General features: G+C 36.4%; 1 protein-coding gene across 1 annotated transcript in view; it reads right to left on the minus strand.

Annotated features, from left to right (window-relative positions):
- The window catches only part of EPHA6 (EPH receptor A6), a 1,103,076-nt gene that overhangs the window by 160,839 nt on the left and 923,458 nt on the right, over window positions 1-18,779 (minus strand). Inside the window, 1 exon segment of the mRNA XM_003410340.3 lies at window positions 11,082-11,207. Within this exon segment, the coding sequence (XP_003410388.1) occupies window positions 11,082-11,207 (126 nt within the window).

Below are 18,779 nucleotides of genomic sequence, written 5' to 3' on the forward strand. Positions count from 1 at the left end.
ACTGATGAAATATTAAGCTTTTTGGTCTTCTGTATTATTCACTACCAAATGAAAATTAACAGAAAATTTAAAAATATAGACAGGCTATATTTACTATATCCTAAACTACATTTTTTTTTTTTAAACTACATTCAGTATTTATGGTGAGATTTTAAGGGAGAAAAACATTTGTTCAATGAATCATACATGTGATATTTAATTAAACAACTGACTACTTTCTTTTTTTTTAAAATGATTCCCAGGCACATTTCTACTTATTTCTGAATCTCTTTTGCAATTCTTACAAGATGTTTATTTTGTTTTAAATGGTTAATTTTGCTACATACATTCTCTGTAACACCTCTGTGCAGAGAACTATGAAAAGCCAACAATGTGCCACAGGGCAGCTTCCCCTGTACTTTGTCCTATAATGCAAAGTAATGAACAATGAGCATGAGGTGTGTTCTACAACAGCACTGGTTTGTCCCCATATTCCTTAGGTTCTTTGGTGGTCTAGCAGCTCCAGAGAGCACTCATGCTGCTCTGTGGCCATCAGGGTGGTTCTCCTAAGAACAAGGGGCTTTTCTGCAGCTCAGTTTCTTATATTTCCAGTTAACACCAACAAAGCAACCTCAACACAAAAATTATATTCACAGGGAGACTCAGCTAATTTACCAAGTTGTGCCCCAATTTTTGAGAATTTTTTCTTTGCCAAAAGGAAATGATTCTTGGATGACTCTTTTGAAAGTGGTGATAGTTTCAAATAAATGGCACAGTTTGTAACAATAAAACACAAAAATCACTAGGTGGTAGATATACTCTTAACTGGGAATTTAAACAGCCATAAAATATAAAATCTAGATTTTTAAATATCCAAACTTATTCAAATGATATCAGATAAAAGAAGCACTTATGCTAATAAGAAGGCATAGCTAAGGTGAAAGGCTAAAACTATTTAAAGAATCTGAAAATAGAGAAGTCAAAGAGACTAGAAATGAAATCTGGAGATTACTTACATAAAGGCTCTTTTAAAGACTTTTCATGTCTTCTTGGCAGGAAAAAAAAATTGAATCTCTCTTTGTAAATGTTCAATAGTTTGATATCAAATGCATTCCGCAGCTGTTTTTTTTTTTTTTTAATTCACTGTCAGTCCTACATAAAAATGATCGTGCTCACTGAAGTCAGTTAAGCATGACTTTATATATATATATATTGAACACTGAGTTCCTAAGAACCTGGGCTTCTACATTTATGGGCTTCAGGGAGTCCACAGGCCTCTTGAATTGTATGCTCACATTTATATATATGAGGACATGTCCATTTTCTTGGGGAGAGTGTCTATAGCTCTCACTTGATTTTCAAAGTAGGGCAGGAAGGTTAAGAATCACTGAGTTTTCCCCTGGTTCTTTAGACAGTAGGGGTCTTACTTTTGGCCAAAGAAGTATAATCCATAGGAACCTGAATTCATGACCTCTGCCACAACATTGGAACATCTATCATAAAAAACCTCACTGCTGTCAAGTCAATTTCGACTCACAGGGACCCCATAAACTGTCCCATAGGGTTTTCTAGGCTGTAATCTCTATGGAAGCAGACTGTCACATCTTTCACACGTGGAACGGCTGATGGGTTTCAACCACTGACCTTTTGGTTAGCAGCTGAACGCTTAATCACTGTGCCACCAGGGCTTCTTTTTCTATCTATAGTTCTTAAAGTCGTAAACTCTGCAATGGATTAAAGTTTTCATAAACTGAATGATATTTGAAGGTTTGAATCATACTTTCAATTTTGTCTATGTTCCCATCCTGACTTTTCTTATTCCAAGTAATATCCTCAAGTTGTCTTCCCTGAGTTTTAAATCATTTTCTAACCTTTCGTGTATTTCTCCCCCAGTAAACCAAGGATCCAAAAGGATGATGTCCATGCTCTTTGGAATCCACTGACTTCAGGCAACAGACTAAGCAGATGAAACCCAACCTTGCAGTTAGGAGGTTAGCCCCTCTTGTGCTGGCTTAGAAGCTATCAGGATATCCTAAACCAGTGTTTTTAAATAATCCTCTAACCTAGCACTTACAGTGTTGCAAATACTTTAAAAAATTATAGGGGCCCTTGTGCTGTTTATAGTTGTTTGACTAGAAATGCAATCACCCATATCAAACTCCTTGTGCTTCCCTGGGCTAGGCGTGTTGTGTTCATCACTCTGTCAGTGACCTTCTCTTCTCCAGTCCTCTCCTGGTCCTGAAATAGCAATAAGCTTGGTCTTCTGCCCAGGCCTGCCTCAGTCTCCATTCTAGTTTTTTAATAGTTCCAGTTCTGCAGGGTTTCCTTCTGAAACCTGCAGCTGCACAAACTTCAGAGAAGAGAGTGCTCCAGGGAGAACTGTGCAGATGGGTATTGAGTAAGGCCTGTTGGGGCTAGAAATCAAATAAATGACAAGAAATAAGGAAACCACAAGTTAGCATCCAAGGAAAGGTTTTTCTTTTCACTGTAGTTTACACTTTGAATCATTCATGGTTTTTTATTTTGCACATTTAATGCAGTTCTCCCTAGTCACTTTATAATTAGCTTTTGGTTCAAATTGGTACCCATGACACACACATGCATGCACACACACACACACACACACACACACACCCCTTCACCCAGGGTAACTGGCAATATTCTCAACTGCAGAAAGGTATAAAAAATGCACCCTTTGTTTAAAGAGGAGTTTTTTCCCCCCGAAGATGTCTTATTTAAAAAGTAACCCACTGTATTTTAACTGTTATGTATATTTATTATACCAATATTTTTCTAAATATAAAATAAGGCAAATTATTACATATAGTACAGAAAAATATGCAAAGAATAAGTATTTTTGGAAGAAGTATAGTCAATAGAAACTGTTTTGGCATAAGTGATTAATTTTGAAATCTCAAATTATAGATCTTAAACAAAGTTACTGACTTATTTAGGATACCTGAAAATATGAAGAAATGAAATGGTCTCCTTTGCTTTTTCTGAACTGCAGTTTGATTGTGTTTAAAAGGTATATACTTTTCCACTGTTGATTTCCTTTGGTGTATTAAGCTCTAGGCAATTTTCCTTAACTCATTGTATATTCCTTCAAGGTTTTCCGTTTAGTCTTATATATTTACATTACTGCTTTTCTGCAGTCCTCGATATGCATCATAACCTAATAATACTGTATTCACTAGATCCTACATTTTCTGCAACTTCAACCTTATTTATTGTTCCTGGCTCAGTTCTAACATCTAAGCTGTATGCCTTGCAAATAAAATACACACACAAACACACTCACAGACGCATATATGGGACCCTGGTGGCACAGTGGTTAAGGGTTTGGCTTCTAACCAAAAGGTTGGCAGTTTGAATTCACAAGCCACTCCTTGGAAGCCCTTTGGGGCAGCTCTACTCTGTTTCATAGAGTTGCTATGAGTAGGAATTGACTCAATGGCAATTTTTTTTTTTTTTTTATATATGTGTGTATATATATACTGGATAATATTGTATGGAATATTTGCTCTGACTCTGTATCTGACAGGATTTCACATGAAATATGGAAAGGGAAATATTGATAATAAGTTAATAAACTGCAAAGATATTTTAATACTGGCTCTGAACTATAAGTACTTTGCTATAGAAATAATGTAATTGGATATGTTACTGGTTTATAGAAAATTATGAAATTTTGGTTTATAGAAATATTGGTTTATAGAAAATGATTGTGAATTCATTCCTAACATGGGTAGTCAGGAGATAGTAACAAGGGTATGGAAAGGTTTGGGTATTTAAGTAGAAGGCTTTCCAAAGGGTAAAGAGCTAAGAACAATAAACATTATTTTGAATTATACACTTAGCAATTGCAAGTCTGCTTCTTCAGTCCCCATGTGTCCATATTTCTCCTGCAATTTGATTCAGAGTAAGCAAAGAGGAAGTCTCATGCAATTGCTGAAGCAATAAGGTAAAGACAGAGATTCATTCCATTTTTGTCATTTCCTTTGAACCTAACACAAGTCAAGCAAAAAAGAGAAGGTAAAAATGACAAATGAGATATAATTATAGCACTGCATTTAAAGCACAGGCAGGCAAACTGAGGTGACATTTCAGAACAGCCCCTCAACAACTAAGCTTCAGAGATTAACTACAAAGGATGCACTACGGAGATCTTCAACCTTGATTTTTATCAGAACCTACCTATTTCTAAATCCCAAGTGCTACCTATATCCTGGAGCCCTTGTGTTGCAGCGGTTAAGAGCTCAGCTGCTAACCAAAAGGTTGGCAGTTCAAATCCACCAGCCATTCCTTGGAAACCTTATGAGGCAGTTCTACTCTGTACTATAGGGTCACTGTGAGTTGGAATCAACTCGTCAGCAAGGGGTTTGGTTTCAGTTACCTGTTTCCTACGTTCTCTCTTTCACAAAGTTTATTTATAATTGGAGAAGGTTGTTAGTTCAAGGCATACATTTGAGCTTGGGTTAGAATCTTCTGAATGAATATATATATATATATGCTATAATTATACTTATATATATGTTAGTTCCTTTATTAATAAAAATACCAAACTTCCCACAACTGACATAAATATGTAAGCTGAAATTTTGTTGATCCAAGCATACTCAATCCGAAAATACTATTTTCTGAGTAATTATCAGAAAATGAAAATGCGTTTATATTATATAAATAAGTCTAATTTTAAAAACATGTTGAAATATTTGCTTCTTACCTAAATTTGAGGTACCACGTGATGTCAGATAGTTATTGCTGTGAAGTGACAGCGAAAGCTGAATCAATGAAACTTTCATATCTACTCCATCATTATTGCTGCATAATTTTATTTCTTTCTATTGCTCTAGCTGCCTGATTTTGTTTGTGTGTGGTAAGCATATGAAATTACCAAAAATATAAAGAATTTGGCTAGAGGTGGAGTCTATCCTAAGATAAGCCACCACTCTTAGACTCACTCTGTAATCAATTTGTATGGAATAAAACAATGGTTTATCCCACTTTCAAATGTTTGACCACAGGATTAAATTAAAAAAAAAAAAAAAAACTGGATGGGGCAAAGAGACCATAATTACTATCAAGGAGGCAAAATTTGGTTTTAATAGGAGGAACACAGTGGGGAAAATTTGGTTTAAAAAGTGTAATTTCAGTTATGCCGTTGTAATTTCTTCTCTCCTTCCCCATCCTCTTCTCTTTCCTCCTCCATCCCTCTCTTCTCCTCACCTCTCTTCTACTTTCCTCTAATTTTCTTACTTCATTTGGGTGGCTACTATATGAAAGGCATTGCATTAAGTGTCTTGATACACTTGTTATCCAACTTTCAGCCAATTAATTCTTGGTGTTTGTATCTGTCTGGAATTAATAACAACCCTTTTATTATGACCTTTTTTAGAAATGAGAAATGTATAAACAGTTGAGAATTGTTACATAAATACTGGGTGCAGGCGTGTCTGCTTTCTGGATCTCATGATTCAATGACACTCTTATTATTGCAGTTGGTGTCAAACTATTGTTAGGTGCTATCAAGTTGGTTCCCACTCCTAGTGACCCTATGTACAACAGAATGAAACACTGCTTGGCTCTGTGCCATCCTCATAATCGCTGCTATGTTTGAGCCTATCTTTGTAGCCACTGTGTCCATCCATCTCAACGAGGGCCTTCCTCTTTTTCGCTGACCCTCTACTTTACGAAGCAATGATGTCTCTTTCCAGGGACTGGTCCCTCCTGATAACGTGTCCAAAGTACCTGAGACAAATTCTTGTGATGCTAGCTTTTAAGGCACATTCTGGCCTTACTCCTAAGACAAATTTGTTCATTCTTCTGGCAATTCCCCGTATATTCAATATTCTTCGCCAACACCATAATTCAAAGGCATGAATTCTTCTTCAGTCTTCCTTATTCATTGTCCAGCTTTCACATGCATATGAGGTGATTAAAAATATAAAGTGACATCTTTGCCTTTTAATACTTTAAAGAGGTCTTTTGCAACAGATTTGACCAATGTAATATGCTGTTTCATTTCGTGACTGTTGCTTCCATGGACGTTGATTATGGATACAAGTAAAGTAAAATCCTTGACAACTTCAATACTTTCTTCATTTATCATGATGTTTCTTACTGGTCCAGTTGTGAGGATTTTTATTTTCTGTATGTTGAGGTGCAATTCATACTGAAGACTGTAGTCTTTGAAGTTCATTAGTAAGTACTTCAAGTCCTCTTCACTTTCATCAAGCAAGGTTGTGTCATCTGCATATTGTAGGCTGTTAATGAGTCTTCTTCCAATCCTGATGCCCTGTTCTTGTTCAGATAGTCTAGCTCCTAAAATTATTTGCTTATCACACAGATTGAAAAAGTATGTTGAAAGGAACAACCCTGACACATACCTTTCCTGATTTTAAAACATGCATTATCTTCTTGTGTAAATTTAAGTGCGGTAAAAATATTCTTCTGTAGCACATGGTGATGTGAATGCAAAGAAACTATTTTATACAAGACACAGTCATGTCTCATTTGAATTTCATTAAGATAAACAACTGGGAACTAGATTAGCATAATCATTAAGAAAGATTTTGCAGTTCCTTGAATGATATAGCAACTGTCTTATGGGACTCTCAAAATATTGTGACATATAACCAATTGGTAGAAAGCAAATTAATTGCTGCCCAGTGGGCATCAACCTTCCCCCAAATGTTTAAAGCACCACGGTACAAGCCAGAGGAGGGATCGCTTCCAGCCCTCAAAGTGATGTCCTAAACCTGAAGGGTCATCAGTTCAGCTATTAGATGGTAAAGAAATACTTCTTCTCTAAAAATATGAAACATAATGAAAACGTCTCATGATTACTGCTTCATTCCTCTTTATACAAAATTATAAAGGAAATTCTTGGGAATAAGCTATAGTTGAGAGACAGAGACAATAAAAATTACTTTTGAAAAGTAGCAGAGAAAGTAACAAAGGATAACTTATCAGGGTGATATGAGTCAGGAAAAGTGAGCTAACTGCAGTTTGAGGCAACAGGAAAAAAATTTAGATCTATAAATTTTTTATGAAGCAATTTTCCATACTTAATTTGTATGTAAGTCATGAAAATAGAACTGAGTTTTCTCTCCTATAAAATCTGGAGGCAAATTTGGCTTAATAGCTCGAAGAAAGGAGTGCTAGAGTATTTCTTTAGATCCTTCTCTGGAAAGTTGATTCTGTGCTTCTGTTGCAAGGTGATCGTTTTGCTTCTATCATTCTCAGTGACCAAATGACAAGGGTTACTTTTTTACCAGGGAAGTTGAATCGTTCAAGTCACTACTAAACCTTATAATGTCATTTCTACCAAAAGAATCCTCCATGATTTGCCATTAAGTGTTAAGGGTTAAGCTGTTAAACTACAAATCATCTGTTTATCTCCTTCTCAATGACAATCACTGAGCTATTAATTACATATGTGAAAGGTACATTTTTGTATCTGTATTTAACTCTGAGGGCTTGGTTTATATAGCTTTTTCTTGCCAGTCCTATGCAACAATGACAACAACAACAAAATTCCTGTACAATTAATACCAGTTCTGCTTCTAGTGGAAAAAAGAAAAAAAGATGTCATAACACCCATTAGAGTGAAAACTGATAATCTTTTAATTCACTTAATTTTGGCTCCATCAGCAGCCTTGTTGGTCACAAAGCCTCCACTCACATCAGTAAGTATCCAATGATCAAATAAATGACTTTGAGGTATTTTTGCTTTATTTGTTTGTTTTAATTAAGTAGGCATGATGATTGAAAAGCAAAAGAAAAATTTCAGTGTAATAATCTGAGGCTGTTGCTATAATTTTGCTAAGAAAAGCAAGAAATGTGCATGTTTGGATTTTTTTTTATTTCCCAGTCTTTTTGAATGTTCCCACTAAATAATTGATGGCTGGACAAGCCCTCTTGAGTACATTGGTATCACTACCACAACTTACAGCATATTGGAACCCTCGTGGCATAGTGCTTAAGAGCTGGGCTGCTAACCAAAAGATCAGTGGTCGAAACCACCAGCTGCTTCTTGGAAACCCTTTGGGGAAGTTCTATTCTGTCCTACAGGGTCTCTATGAGTCCCAATTGACTAGATGGCAAAGGTTTTTATTTTTTTAACAGCATTATTATTAGTAATGATAAAACACAAAATGTCTCCAGAATTATCTGCATATTATCTTTGCACATAATATATAAGCCAGTGATCAATTATGTTGTCCTTTGCTAAGCATTATATTCCTCTTTACTCTTCACTCCTCTTTCACTCCTCTCCAAGAGTCAATTTCTTAGTTCTATTTTGCTAAGACAAATATAAAATATAAAGTCAGTTTGCATCCTTCAGTACAGTGGAGCAAAGCAGCTGGACATTACACTAAATGTCAGGGTAAGAAACAATCCACAAAGTGATTTACTAAACTTTTAAGCACCTTTTAAAATGTTCAAAATCCTGTACTTTGTTTCTCTCGTTGATAAATATTGCTTTGGTCACACTGGTATTTTTAGGGAGAACGGTGCATTAATTTTCTTTCATAAAAACTTCTGCCAGACAAAGGAAATGAACAGACACTTCATCAAAGAAGACATTCAAGCAGCTAACAGACACACGAGAAAATGCTCGAGATCACTAGGCATTAGAGAAATGCAAATCAAAACTACAATGAGATATCATCTCACCCCGGCATTACCGGCACAAATCAAAAAAACAGAAAATAACAAATGTTGGAGAGGCTGTGGGGAGATTGGAACTCTTATGCACTGCTGGTGGGAGTGCAAAATGGTACAGTCTTTTTGGAAAACAGTATGGCGCTTCCTTAGAAAGCTAGAAATAGAAATACCACACGATCCAGCAACCCCACTCCTAGGAATATATCCTAGGGAAATAAGAGCTGTTGCACGAATCGACATATGCACACCCATGTTCATTGCAGCATTGTTCACAATAGCAAAAAGACGGAAACAACCTAGATGCCCATCAACAGGTGAATGATAAACAAACTACGGTACATACACACAATGGAGTACTATGCAACGGTAAAGGACAATGATGAATCTTCGAAGCATCTCACAACATGAATGAATCTAGAGGGCATTATGCTGATTGAAATAAGTCAATCACAAAAGGATAAATATTTTATGAGACCACTACTATAAAAACTCATGAAAAGGTTTATACACAAAAAGAAACAATCTTTGATGGTTAGAGGGAGGGAAAAGGTAGGGCTAGAACAACACTAAATAGAAAATAGGTAAGTGGCAACTTCGGTGAAGGGTAAGACAGTACACAATAGTGGGGAAGCCAGCGCAACCTATACAAGGCAAGGTCATGGAAGCTCTACAGACACATCCAAGCTCCCTGAGTGAACAAATTACTGGGCTGAGGGCTGTGGGGTCTGTAGTCTTGGGGAACATCCAGCTCAACTGGCATAACATAGTTCATAAAGAAAATGTTCTACATTCTACTTTGGTAAGTAATGTCTGGGGTCTCAAAAGCCTGTGAGCGGTCATCTAGGATACTCCACGTTCTCACCCTTTCGGGAGCAAGGGAGAGCAAAGAAAACTAAAGACACAAGGGAAAGATTAGGCCAAAGGACTAACGGACCAAAACTACTACAGCCTCCATCAAACTGAGTCTAGTACAACTAGATGGTACCTGGCTACCAACACCCACTGCTCTGACAGGGATCACAATAGAAGGTCCCAGACAGAGCTGGAGGAAAATGTAGAACAAAATTCTAACTCACAAAAAAAGACCAGACTTACTGGTCTGACAGAGATTGGAGAAGCCCTGAGACTATGGCCCCCAGACATCCTTTTAACTCAGTAATGAAGTCACTCCTGAGGTTCCCCCTTCAGCCAAAGATTAGACAGGACTTTAAAGCAAAACAAGACTTAAATGGCACACTAGCCCAGGGGCAAGGACTAGAAGACAGGAGGGATAGGAAAACCAGTAAAACAGAACCCAAGGTTGAGAAGGGTGAATGTTGACTTGTCATGGGGTTGTTAACCAGTGTCATAAGACAATGTGTGTGCTAAAAAAAAAAAAAAAAAAACTCTACCAGATTTGCTACTTTGAGTTTTCTTCAAAGCATTTTTCTTTAGTGAAATGAAACTTTAATTAAATCTCTATAAACTCATCCAGATATGGAATTACCCTTTCTGTGAACAATACTTAATAGTCTTTTCTCCCCTTGTTTCAGGATAATTCCAAATGGCAAAGGAGCTTGAATCCATCCTTGTTTTATTTTTGAATTACAAATTTGAGATGTGAATCTTCTGTTCTTATGTAAAAACTTTATCAGAAGACAAGGCAGCATTATGTTAATTGAGCAATTGGGTTACACTCAAGTTCTTCCCCTTCCTTTATGCTGCTGTCACAGTATTAACTATCATAAATGTGGTTCCTGCATTTAAAATAAGTCACCTGCATTTTTTTTCAACAATGTATTTTAGAAATGTTCATTTTTGTATCGCGGGACTATCACCTGTGAGCACAGTCCTACAGCTGTACATGGTGGCATGACAGGGCCAGAGTCACAGAGTGATTTTTCTTAGCCTCAAGACAGCCCCTCACCCAGCCCATTTCCTGGAGTTCTTTCTTTTCTTCCTCAGAACCTCCTTGAAGAGAAACAGCCATGGGCTGGCCAAAACTGACTAACACTGGTCCTGCCCCCCATCTTGGCACTCCAAATAACCTTTAGCTCATTAATTGCCTCATGCATGGCAAATTCTTCACCTCTGGGTGGAGAGCTAACTAACATGCTAATGAACAAAAATGGCTAACTTCCTCCTGCTGGGGGAATCAAACCAGGCCTTAGAAAATGCTTACTCATCCTAAAACATTCTACACCAGCATGAGCGCCATTTTGTGTTTTGAAAACTGACCCTGCCTATATAAACCAGTCCCTCAACAAGCTGCCTGTGAGGCAATCTTGGATGGCACGCAGCCCCGACTGTCTCCTTGCTTGGCCAACCAATAAAGTTGCCTTTCGTTCTCCCCAAGTTGGTCTCTGTCTTTTTGGCCTTGATGGAATCATGCCGAGCAGAACCCAGAGTTCCTGGCAACAGTGGCAACAAACTTCACCTGGAATACCTACCAGCAGGAATCCTGGGGGGCAAGGATCCTCCCCTTGGCACTGGATGTGGGGCCTGGATGCTATTTAAAAACCCTGCCCTCAGGAACCTGGGGCAGAACGCCTCCACCCCAATGGTCGGGAAGGATCCTTTTAAGAGATAAAAGTTGACATTAATCAAAGTCTTCTTTGTGGAAAAGATGTTGAGCATTTAATTAGAATAAAACCTAAAATCAACAGACATCAGACCTCACAAGGAAATTATGAAATGAAAACGAATGGACTTGTTTTGTATTCATAAAATTTTTAGTCAGTATAACTTCTTGAAAGCTACTCCTAAAAAAAAAAAAAAAAAAAATTAAAAAAGGGTTTAGAAGCAGCAGAAGATAACATTTCTAAACCTACATATACAACACAAAGTCCTGATGTAGAATGACAAAGTGGATATAAACGTCAGCCATTGATGTCTATTTGCAGAATTCACATCCACATGGGTTATAGGTATGCAGAAAGTAGCTGCGAGAGGATTCTGAGATCTACTCTGCACCAAAAGGAGCAGTACTTTCTTATAGGAATATCATTGTCAGTGCTTAAAATAAGGAAAGCTTTTACACATTATGGTAATCACATATGATTTTGAAACAGTGATAAGAAAATCAGTGTACATATTCTTAATTTGTTACACTTTTCTATTAGGGACAAGACACAAGAGTTTGCAAAGGTAGAACCATGTGCTTTTTATTTTTAAGAAAGCTATTATGAAGCCCAAAAATGGAAACTATCTGGAAATATAGCCTTAAAATTACATAATGAATCATAGAGTAAAAGAATATCAGAGCTGGAACTGACTTGAGTGAGTGTCCAGTCAAAACCTCTTATTTTACAGAACAGCAAACTGAGGTCTAGGGAGGGGAAGTGATGTCGTATCGCTGGGAAACTCACAGCACAAGATCTTCCCTCTACAGGACAGAAATAAACAACGAGGCAATTTCTATTTAGAGGATTTCTATCCTTTAAGTATGAGTTACAAACTCTGCACTTTGGAACAGGAACATTACAATTGGGTGTCTTAATGATCTGAAAGACACTAAAATCACTCAGAAGGAAATTTAATACACATGCAACATCAGTGCGTGGGTAGTGTGGATAATTGATGTGTCATATCTAAGTTTAAATCACAGTAATACCCTAAAAGGAGGTTACACTTATGATTACACCTCTTTTGGTCTCTCAGGCTACCCTCGGGCTCAGCAGTTTTCACATGCGGAGGACTGAGGTCTGTCCTTCCACGCTCAGATTTAGCAAGTCCCATCTGTTCCTTCAGATAAATTCTCCACCTGAAAGCAATTACAATTTCAGGCTTGTTTGAACTTTGACTAGGATTTGAGGGACCTGCTTGGCTGCTAACCAAAAGATCAGTGGGAGGAAGACGTTGCAGTCTGCGTCCATAAAGATGACAGCCTTGGAAACACTATGGGCAGTTCTACCCTGTCCTATAGGGTTGAGGTGGGTTTGGGTTTTTTTGTTGTTGTTGTTGTTGCTATTATAGCACACTATATATCTTGCTTGTATGGAGAGAGTTGTTGCTCAAGAAAAGCCAGTGTATCTTAAATCTTTGGAGATTTTTTAATGAAAAATCAAAGTTACAAAGTATGTTTTAATGGCTGAGACCCATTGTGCATTGGATTAAAGAAAGCATAGAAAGAAAACTATATATTGTGGAAAAACTCTCTGGTTTTGTTATTGATTTTTAAGAGGTGCTACTAAAATAGTCCTGTCAGGCAGAGCCAGAGTCCCTGAAACATTAAAAGTGCGCAGAAGTGCCAGGTGCTAGGCCAGAAAGTGTTCTGAGGTAACTTTCAACGAACAGCAAATCTAGTTTCTCCTTTGGTAGTGCGTGGAATGTCTATCCTTGAACACAAGGTTAATATGTACCTGTGGGCAATGTTTCCCACACAAAGCATTTTCCACATTGCAGTGTTTCATCTCTGGGAAAACACTCATAATGAAGGCACTTTGCTGAATACCAGGTGGAGGCAATTAAATCATACATTTGTATGGCATTCTTATTTAAAGTTATAAAGAAATGGTGATGTTCCAACAGGGAAAATACCAAAAAATGTCAGATTTTACTATATGCAGTGAAAAATTGAAATAACACATTTTTAGCTGATTATGGGTTTATTGCAGTCATATAATAGAAAGCTTGGTTTGAGAATATTAAATCACGAAGAGAAATAATAACATAGTCATGTACAGAAAAGACAAAAAGGCTAGAAGCAAAATTATCTTAAATGAAATTTGATGAAAAACAAAGCATGTGCAGAAATGGCTCTAAATAATGTTAATATGTTGCCCATTTAGAGATTTTTATCTGAGTTATTGCTATTTTTGCCAACACTCTTCAATACTTTTTATTTAGAAAAGATGCCCATTATTTTAACTTCTTGAAAGAAGCTAAATACAAATATTATTTTATTGCTATGATTACGTTGATTACTGTTTTTGTTATGACAGCCTGTCATATTTAATAGCAGCTTTCATTTTTCTAAACTTGCTGCATCATTCATAATGGCTTTGTTATGTTTCTTTATTGTGGGTAAAAAGGTCTTTCATTTATTGTGGCATCTCTTCCTTAAAGAACAGTCATTTTCTATATCTGCAAAAAAACCCCCCCAAAAACAGGGAAGGCGGTGTACATGAATACATGTTCAGTTGGGATATCATATTATGTGATGATAACACTTTGTCATTTTTCTCCTTAAGGTCAGTCATGTCAATAGAAATTTATGAAACACTACAGCTCTGAGTTTTCACAACTCAATCAGGAGAAATGGCAATTCTTTGTTATAATTCCCTTATCTCTTAATCCACAAGAAATTAAATTCATGAGCTTTTTAGGACTTGATGTGAAATAATTTTAGTCTGGTTTTCCCTATTGCCAAGATCACTGTCTTTCTCTTTGACTGCCTTTTTTTTTTTTTAAGTAATTGCAGAATTTATTAATAAGTTATATTTTGACTGAAGAATAAACAATGCCTAAAATTTTCAGCAGGAGTATTTTTTTTAAAGCTATATTCAGTAGACTAAGGTTTTGTTAATATAAATTAGATTTTATATGTGATGGAAGTATTTCTCTAGCCATTGTAAGGTCAAAATATGAGATGTGTAACTTTACACACAGTTGATTTTCTAAAGCTCATATATTTGCAGTTTCTAGTTTGTTAGTGATCTTGAATTCATGGATTAAAGAAAGGTCAGGATGCGACATCAGTATTATATTGTGTCTAACACGGAGAAACCTTGGTGTTGGCAAACTGTTAACTGTCTCAGCTTCTAACCCAAAGGCTGGCAGTCAACACACAGTCCACAAAGAGGCACCTCAGAAGAAAAGCCTGAGGAGTTACTTCTGAAAAATCAGTCATCGAAAACCCTGTGGGACACAGTTCTACTCTGACACACATGGGGTTGTCACGAGTCGGAATCCACTCAAGGGCAAATAGTACAACTGCAAATGGTGTTGGGTGTGTGTGTGTGTGACTAATACAGGGTTGCCAGATAACTGGGTGTCTTGTATTTTTATTTACTGTAAACTCTAATATAATTTTAAACACTGATGGATATCAGATGGGGAAGAACACTGTAACTACTCGTGCAGGACAAATAAATATAAGCCACTCGATGCAGGGGTCATGGGTGGCACTATTCCCCTTAGAGAGCATTTGGAATTATGAATGGGAGGGCCATTACTGATGTTTGGTGGGTGGGGGCTAGGGATGCTGAGGGCATTGCAGTTAGTGCTATAGTCTTTGCACAGAGGAGAATTCTCCCTTAAAATGCTAGTAGTACCCACTGTGAAACATTCTATGAGAGTAAAGAATTCTAAGAAATGTTTGCTAGTTAAAAGGTCATTTAATGAGATCACAATGTGAAAAAAAGCGGATGTTGACATGGCCTGCATTCTGACATTTTGCTTGCATAATTGATGGGGGCTTTTGATTACTCACATTATCTGAAAGTAAACTGGCCTTGAGAATGTTTATGAACAGCCAGTTTTCAAGTAATTATAGTCTAACAAAATACATTTAATAGTTAAACTATATGAAATAAAATTACATTTTTAATTTGACATTGCAGAGATCTCCTTGAAGTAACTTTACATTGGAAATTAGACATCATAAAAAAAATTGTACAAACTATGAACTTAAATTCTTTGTGCCTCAATTTCCTAATCTGTAATATGAAAATAATAACTGACCTACATCATGGGGCTGTTTGTATTCAATGAGAGTAAATGATCATATATATAAGCCAATATTATTTATCTTTAATAGGCCAATTTTTTTTTTTTAAAGACACTTCCTTAGGTGGAAAATTGAGATAGAGGTTACTGAGATTTCCTAATACAGATCCCCTCTCCCCTTACACACACATACCTGAACAAACCTCTAACAGAAAAAGCTTCCTTCTTGGAAGGTTATTTATTAATAATTTAATTTTGATGCCAAAATGTTTATTAAAAAGGACAATAGACCTATAATATGAATTTTTGAGATACGACTCTCTCAAACTGTTTTTATTAGGTTGTATTTTTACAAATACCCATTTTGATCTATGTGGAGACAATGGGTACATTGGTTTAATTAAGGACAAACCATTTACAATTGGAAACTTAAAATACACATGCACGCAAACACACCAGTTTCAGATGGTGCAGGAAGATTAACTGGCTGGTTACTGTATCTGGTCCTCCTCTGCTTTTTTTTTTTTTTTTTTGCTATACTTTGTTCAGTGATGAGTTTATACCAGTGTTCTCCAAAATTGGGATGGGAGGTGCACCAGCGATGTGCATGGAAGGTGATCTATTGGGTAGTAGGAAGAAAATACTAGATCTCTATTTCTGCTTTATCTCAACTTGTTGTGATTGTTGAATTTTGGAGCATGTTTTATAAATATATAGGCTATAATACCACAGTACCAAAAAAAAAAAAAAACACACCTGTTGCCATCAAGTTGATTCCGACTCACGGTGACCCTATAGGACAGAGTAAAACTGCCCCATAGGGTTTCCAAGGAGTGCTAGTACATTTGAACTGCCAACCTTTTGGTTAGCAGCCGTAGCTCTTAACCACTTGCTATGCCACCAGGGCTCCACATAATATCACACTAATTCATATAAATAAATTACAAATAAAGTATACTCATAATATCCCCCTGGAGAGTGTGCTCAATCAAACATTTGAACGGATAGAGGTGGGTGATCAGACAATTTTGGAGAGCACTTGTTTAAACAATAAAAAAAGTGATAAAAATATCAAAGTATGGATGAAATAAATAATTTACTTGAAGGGCTTGAACAATTAGGGCAGGGCCTTGATTTCACCTGACTCCAGACAACGCTCCTAAAAGACCACGTTGCTCTTGACACAGTGGTTTTCAGCCCTGGATGGGCTTGGGCAGTGAATGAAGACCACTGACTGAAATTAGCAGCTAGCTTTTTTTAGCTGATCTCACCTATTTTCATGTAAACAGCCTTTTGTCATTCTTTCTGATAGCCTTAGTTATTGATCATCTATTTTTACAGCTTTGTTATATTTCAGTTTAAATGTAAAAGTGGTGCCATGGTGTTGATGTTCATGGTAATGGTGATGGGAGCAAATGGTGGAGGAGTTGAAGGTATACTTTTGGTAACAGTTCTAGGGTAAGAACCATGTTAACTCAGAATAAAATTAAGTGTTTATTACAGGTTTATCTAAAATCTGAATTTAGACATTATGATACATAGTTCAGTTTCATGAAGAGAATGAATTTTTTTAAACGTTTTAAAACAAAAGGACTACTGAGTGCTTCAGACTTCTCTTCTGAGAATTACCAAATCTGAGAATATCAACATTTTAAATCAGTCTCAAAGGAGATGGTTATATTTGATAATTAGACTAAATTTCTTAGGAGTATTGAGAGCCCCTTGGGAAGGTCTTAGATATAGGTTCTTTCATTTTGCAGGTTTCATGTGTCTGCTGAAGCACTTTCATCAAGTATGTACTAAAAATGATTTCTGTAGGGTTGGAATTTAGTGGTAATATGATATATAATATCTGGATAAATAGAGACCAAGTACTTAGCTTCCATAATTTATAGCATTATACATTCTCTCCTCCACTAAGGGAGGTAAAGAAGAAAAGCAGAAGCTCATTACGTTTCAGCAAACGCTCCTAGCTTTCTAAGATTATGATGGAACTGCCAGCTCCGAAGCAGTCACACCATCAGTGAGGAAGACCAGCGTTGGTGGAAAGGGGCATTTTCGTGTAAGGAATTGGGAGGCTGCACCTTTTACTCCATGGAGACCTTTGTTTTGAGTATCTAAGGCTGGTAACATGTAGTGAAGGAAAGACTAGGCTGCTCTGCCTATTTTGGTAAAGCCAGGATTACCACTTCACTGCGATGCAGGGAGCCCACTAAGGTCTCCTCTAACTTGAGCAGAAGATGCACAGAATAGGGTTTCAATAAATGCAAGGTGAGTAAGTGAATAAATGAATGAGCAAATGAAAAGTGACAAATTGCTTCTTAGGCAAATATCTTGCTAGAATCTAAGGAAGGACTCTCCCCTGCTCAACTGTTTCCTGGGCTAGTAACAAATTCTAAGGCATCCAACGGAGCTGATAATTTTCAATTTGGCTTAGAACATGAAAGAGGCTATTCATGAATAACTCATACATTTATCTTTTAGTTCATTCCTTTGCTTATTCTTTTATTCAATAAATACTTGAGGCACGTTTTTTTTAAAACCTAGGACTAGAACTCACATTTGTGATAAGAAAATAATTTCTGAAATGATGCCATCATTTTCAGAAAATGATTGTAGGCTAAGCTAAACATACTATCACAGAATTTTGTCTACTTTCTAAGTTCTTAAAATTGGACATTCTCCTACAATTAAATTTAATATTTTCCTCCTAAGTTAACCTTTATCCAGACTCTTCGGTACCAAATGCAATTACAGATCGTGTAGCCATTACTGTTTTGCTTTGCCTTTTTTTTTTTAATCCTCCAGGTTACTGAATATGAATTTTATATATTTCTCCTCTTGTTGCTGTTCAATAGATCATAATAAAAATATTGAAGCAAAAAGGGCAGTTTCAAGGTTAGGTTTTTATGAAATGTTTAGTTTAAAAACATAAAATTTTAAGAAAAGAAAGTTTAAAAAGATAATTTTAGCTTCCCCTGTGTTATTTTTAACTTGTAGAATTTATAGATCAGATACTATAAGATTAGGCTTACTGCAAATTAATACAAATTATTTTTAAATTGCTTAAAAAATATAACATCAATGAGGAAAACTAAAATATTTTGAAACTGATTAAGAACAGGATATTTATTGAAAAGATATATTTTAAATTACATTAAAGATAGAAGTTCTCTGACTTTTCACCAGCAAATGTCTGTGTCCTCACCTGTAAAGGAGGAATTTGGACTAGAATTTCCCCAGGCTTTTTCTAAACTCTCACAGTCTGTTTACATCATTTCTAAAATTCCATTTGCTAAATTGAATTAAGCCTCTATTTTCCACCAAATGGGGGTTATGTCCAGTGGCCATACCTGTGTTTATACTAAGCAGGACTTGGAACCGTAAAATATAAAAAATGCATCCTGGATAAACTTGCAATCTACTAACATACTCATCTAGTTTAGTAATTAAAACACCTAGGCTTGTGGCCAGGCAGG

This window comes from Loxodonta africana, chromosome 20, assembly GCF_030014295.1.
Source record: "Loxodonta africana isolate mLoxAfr1 chromosome 20, mLoxAfr1.hap2, whole genome shotgun sequence".
Lineage (NCBI taxonomy): Eukaryota > Metazoa > Chordata > Mammalia > Proboscidea > Elephantidae > Loxodonta > Loxodonta africana.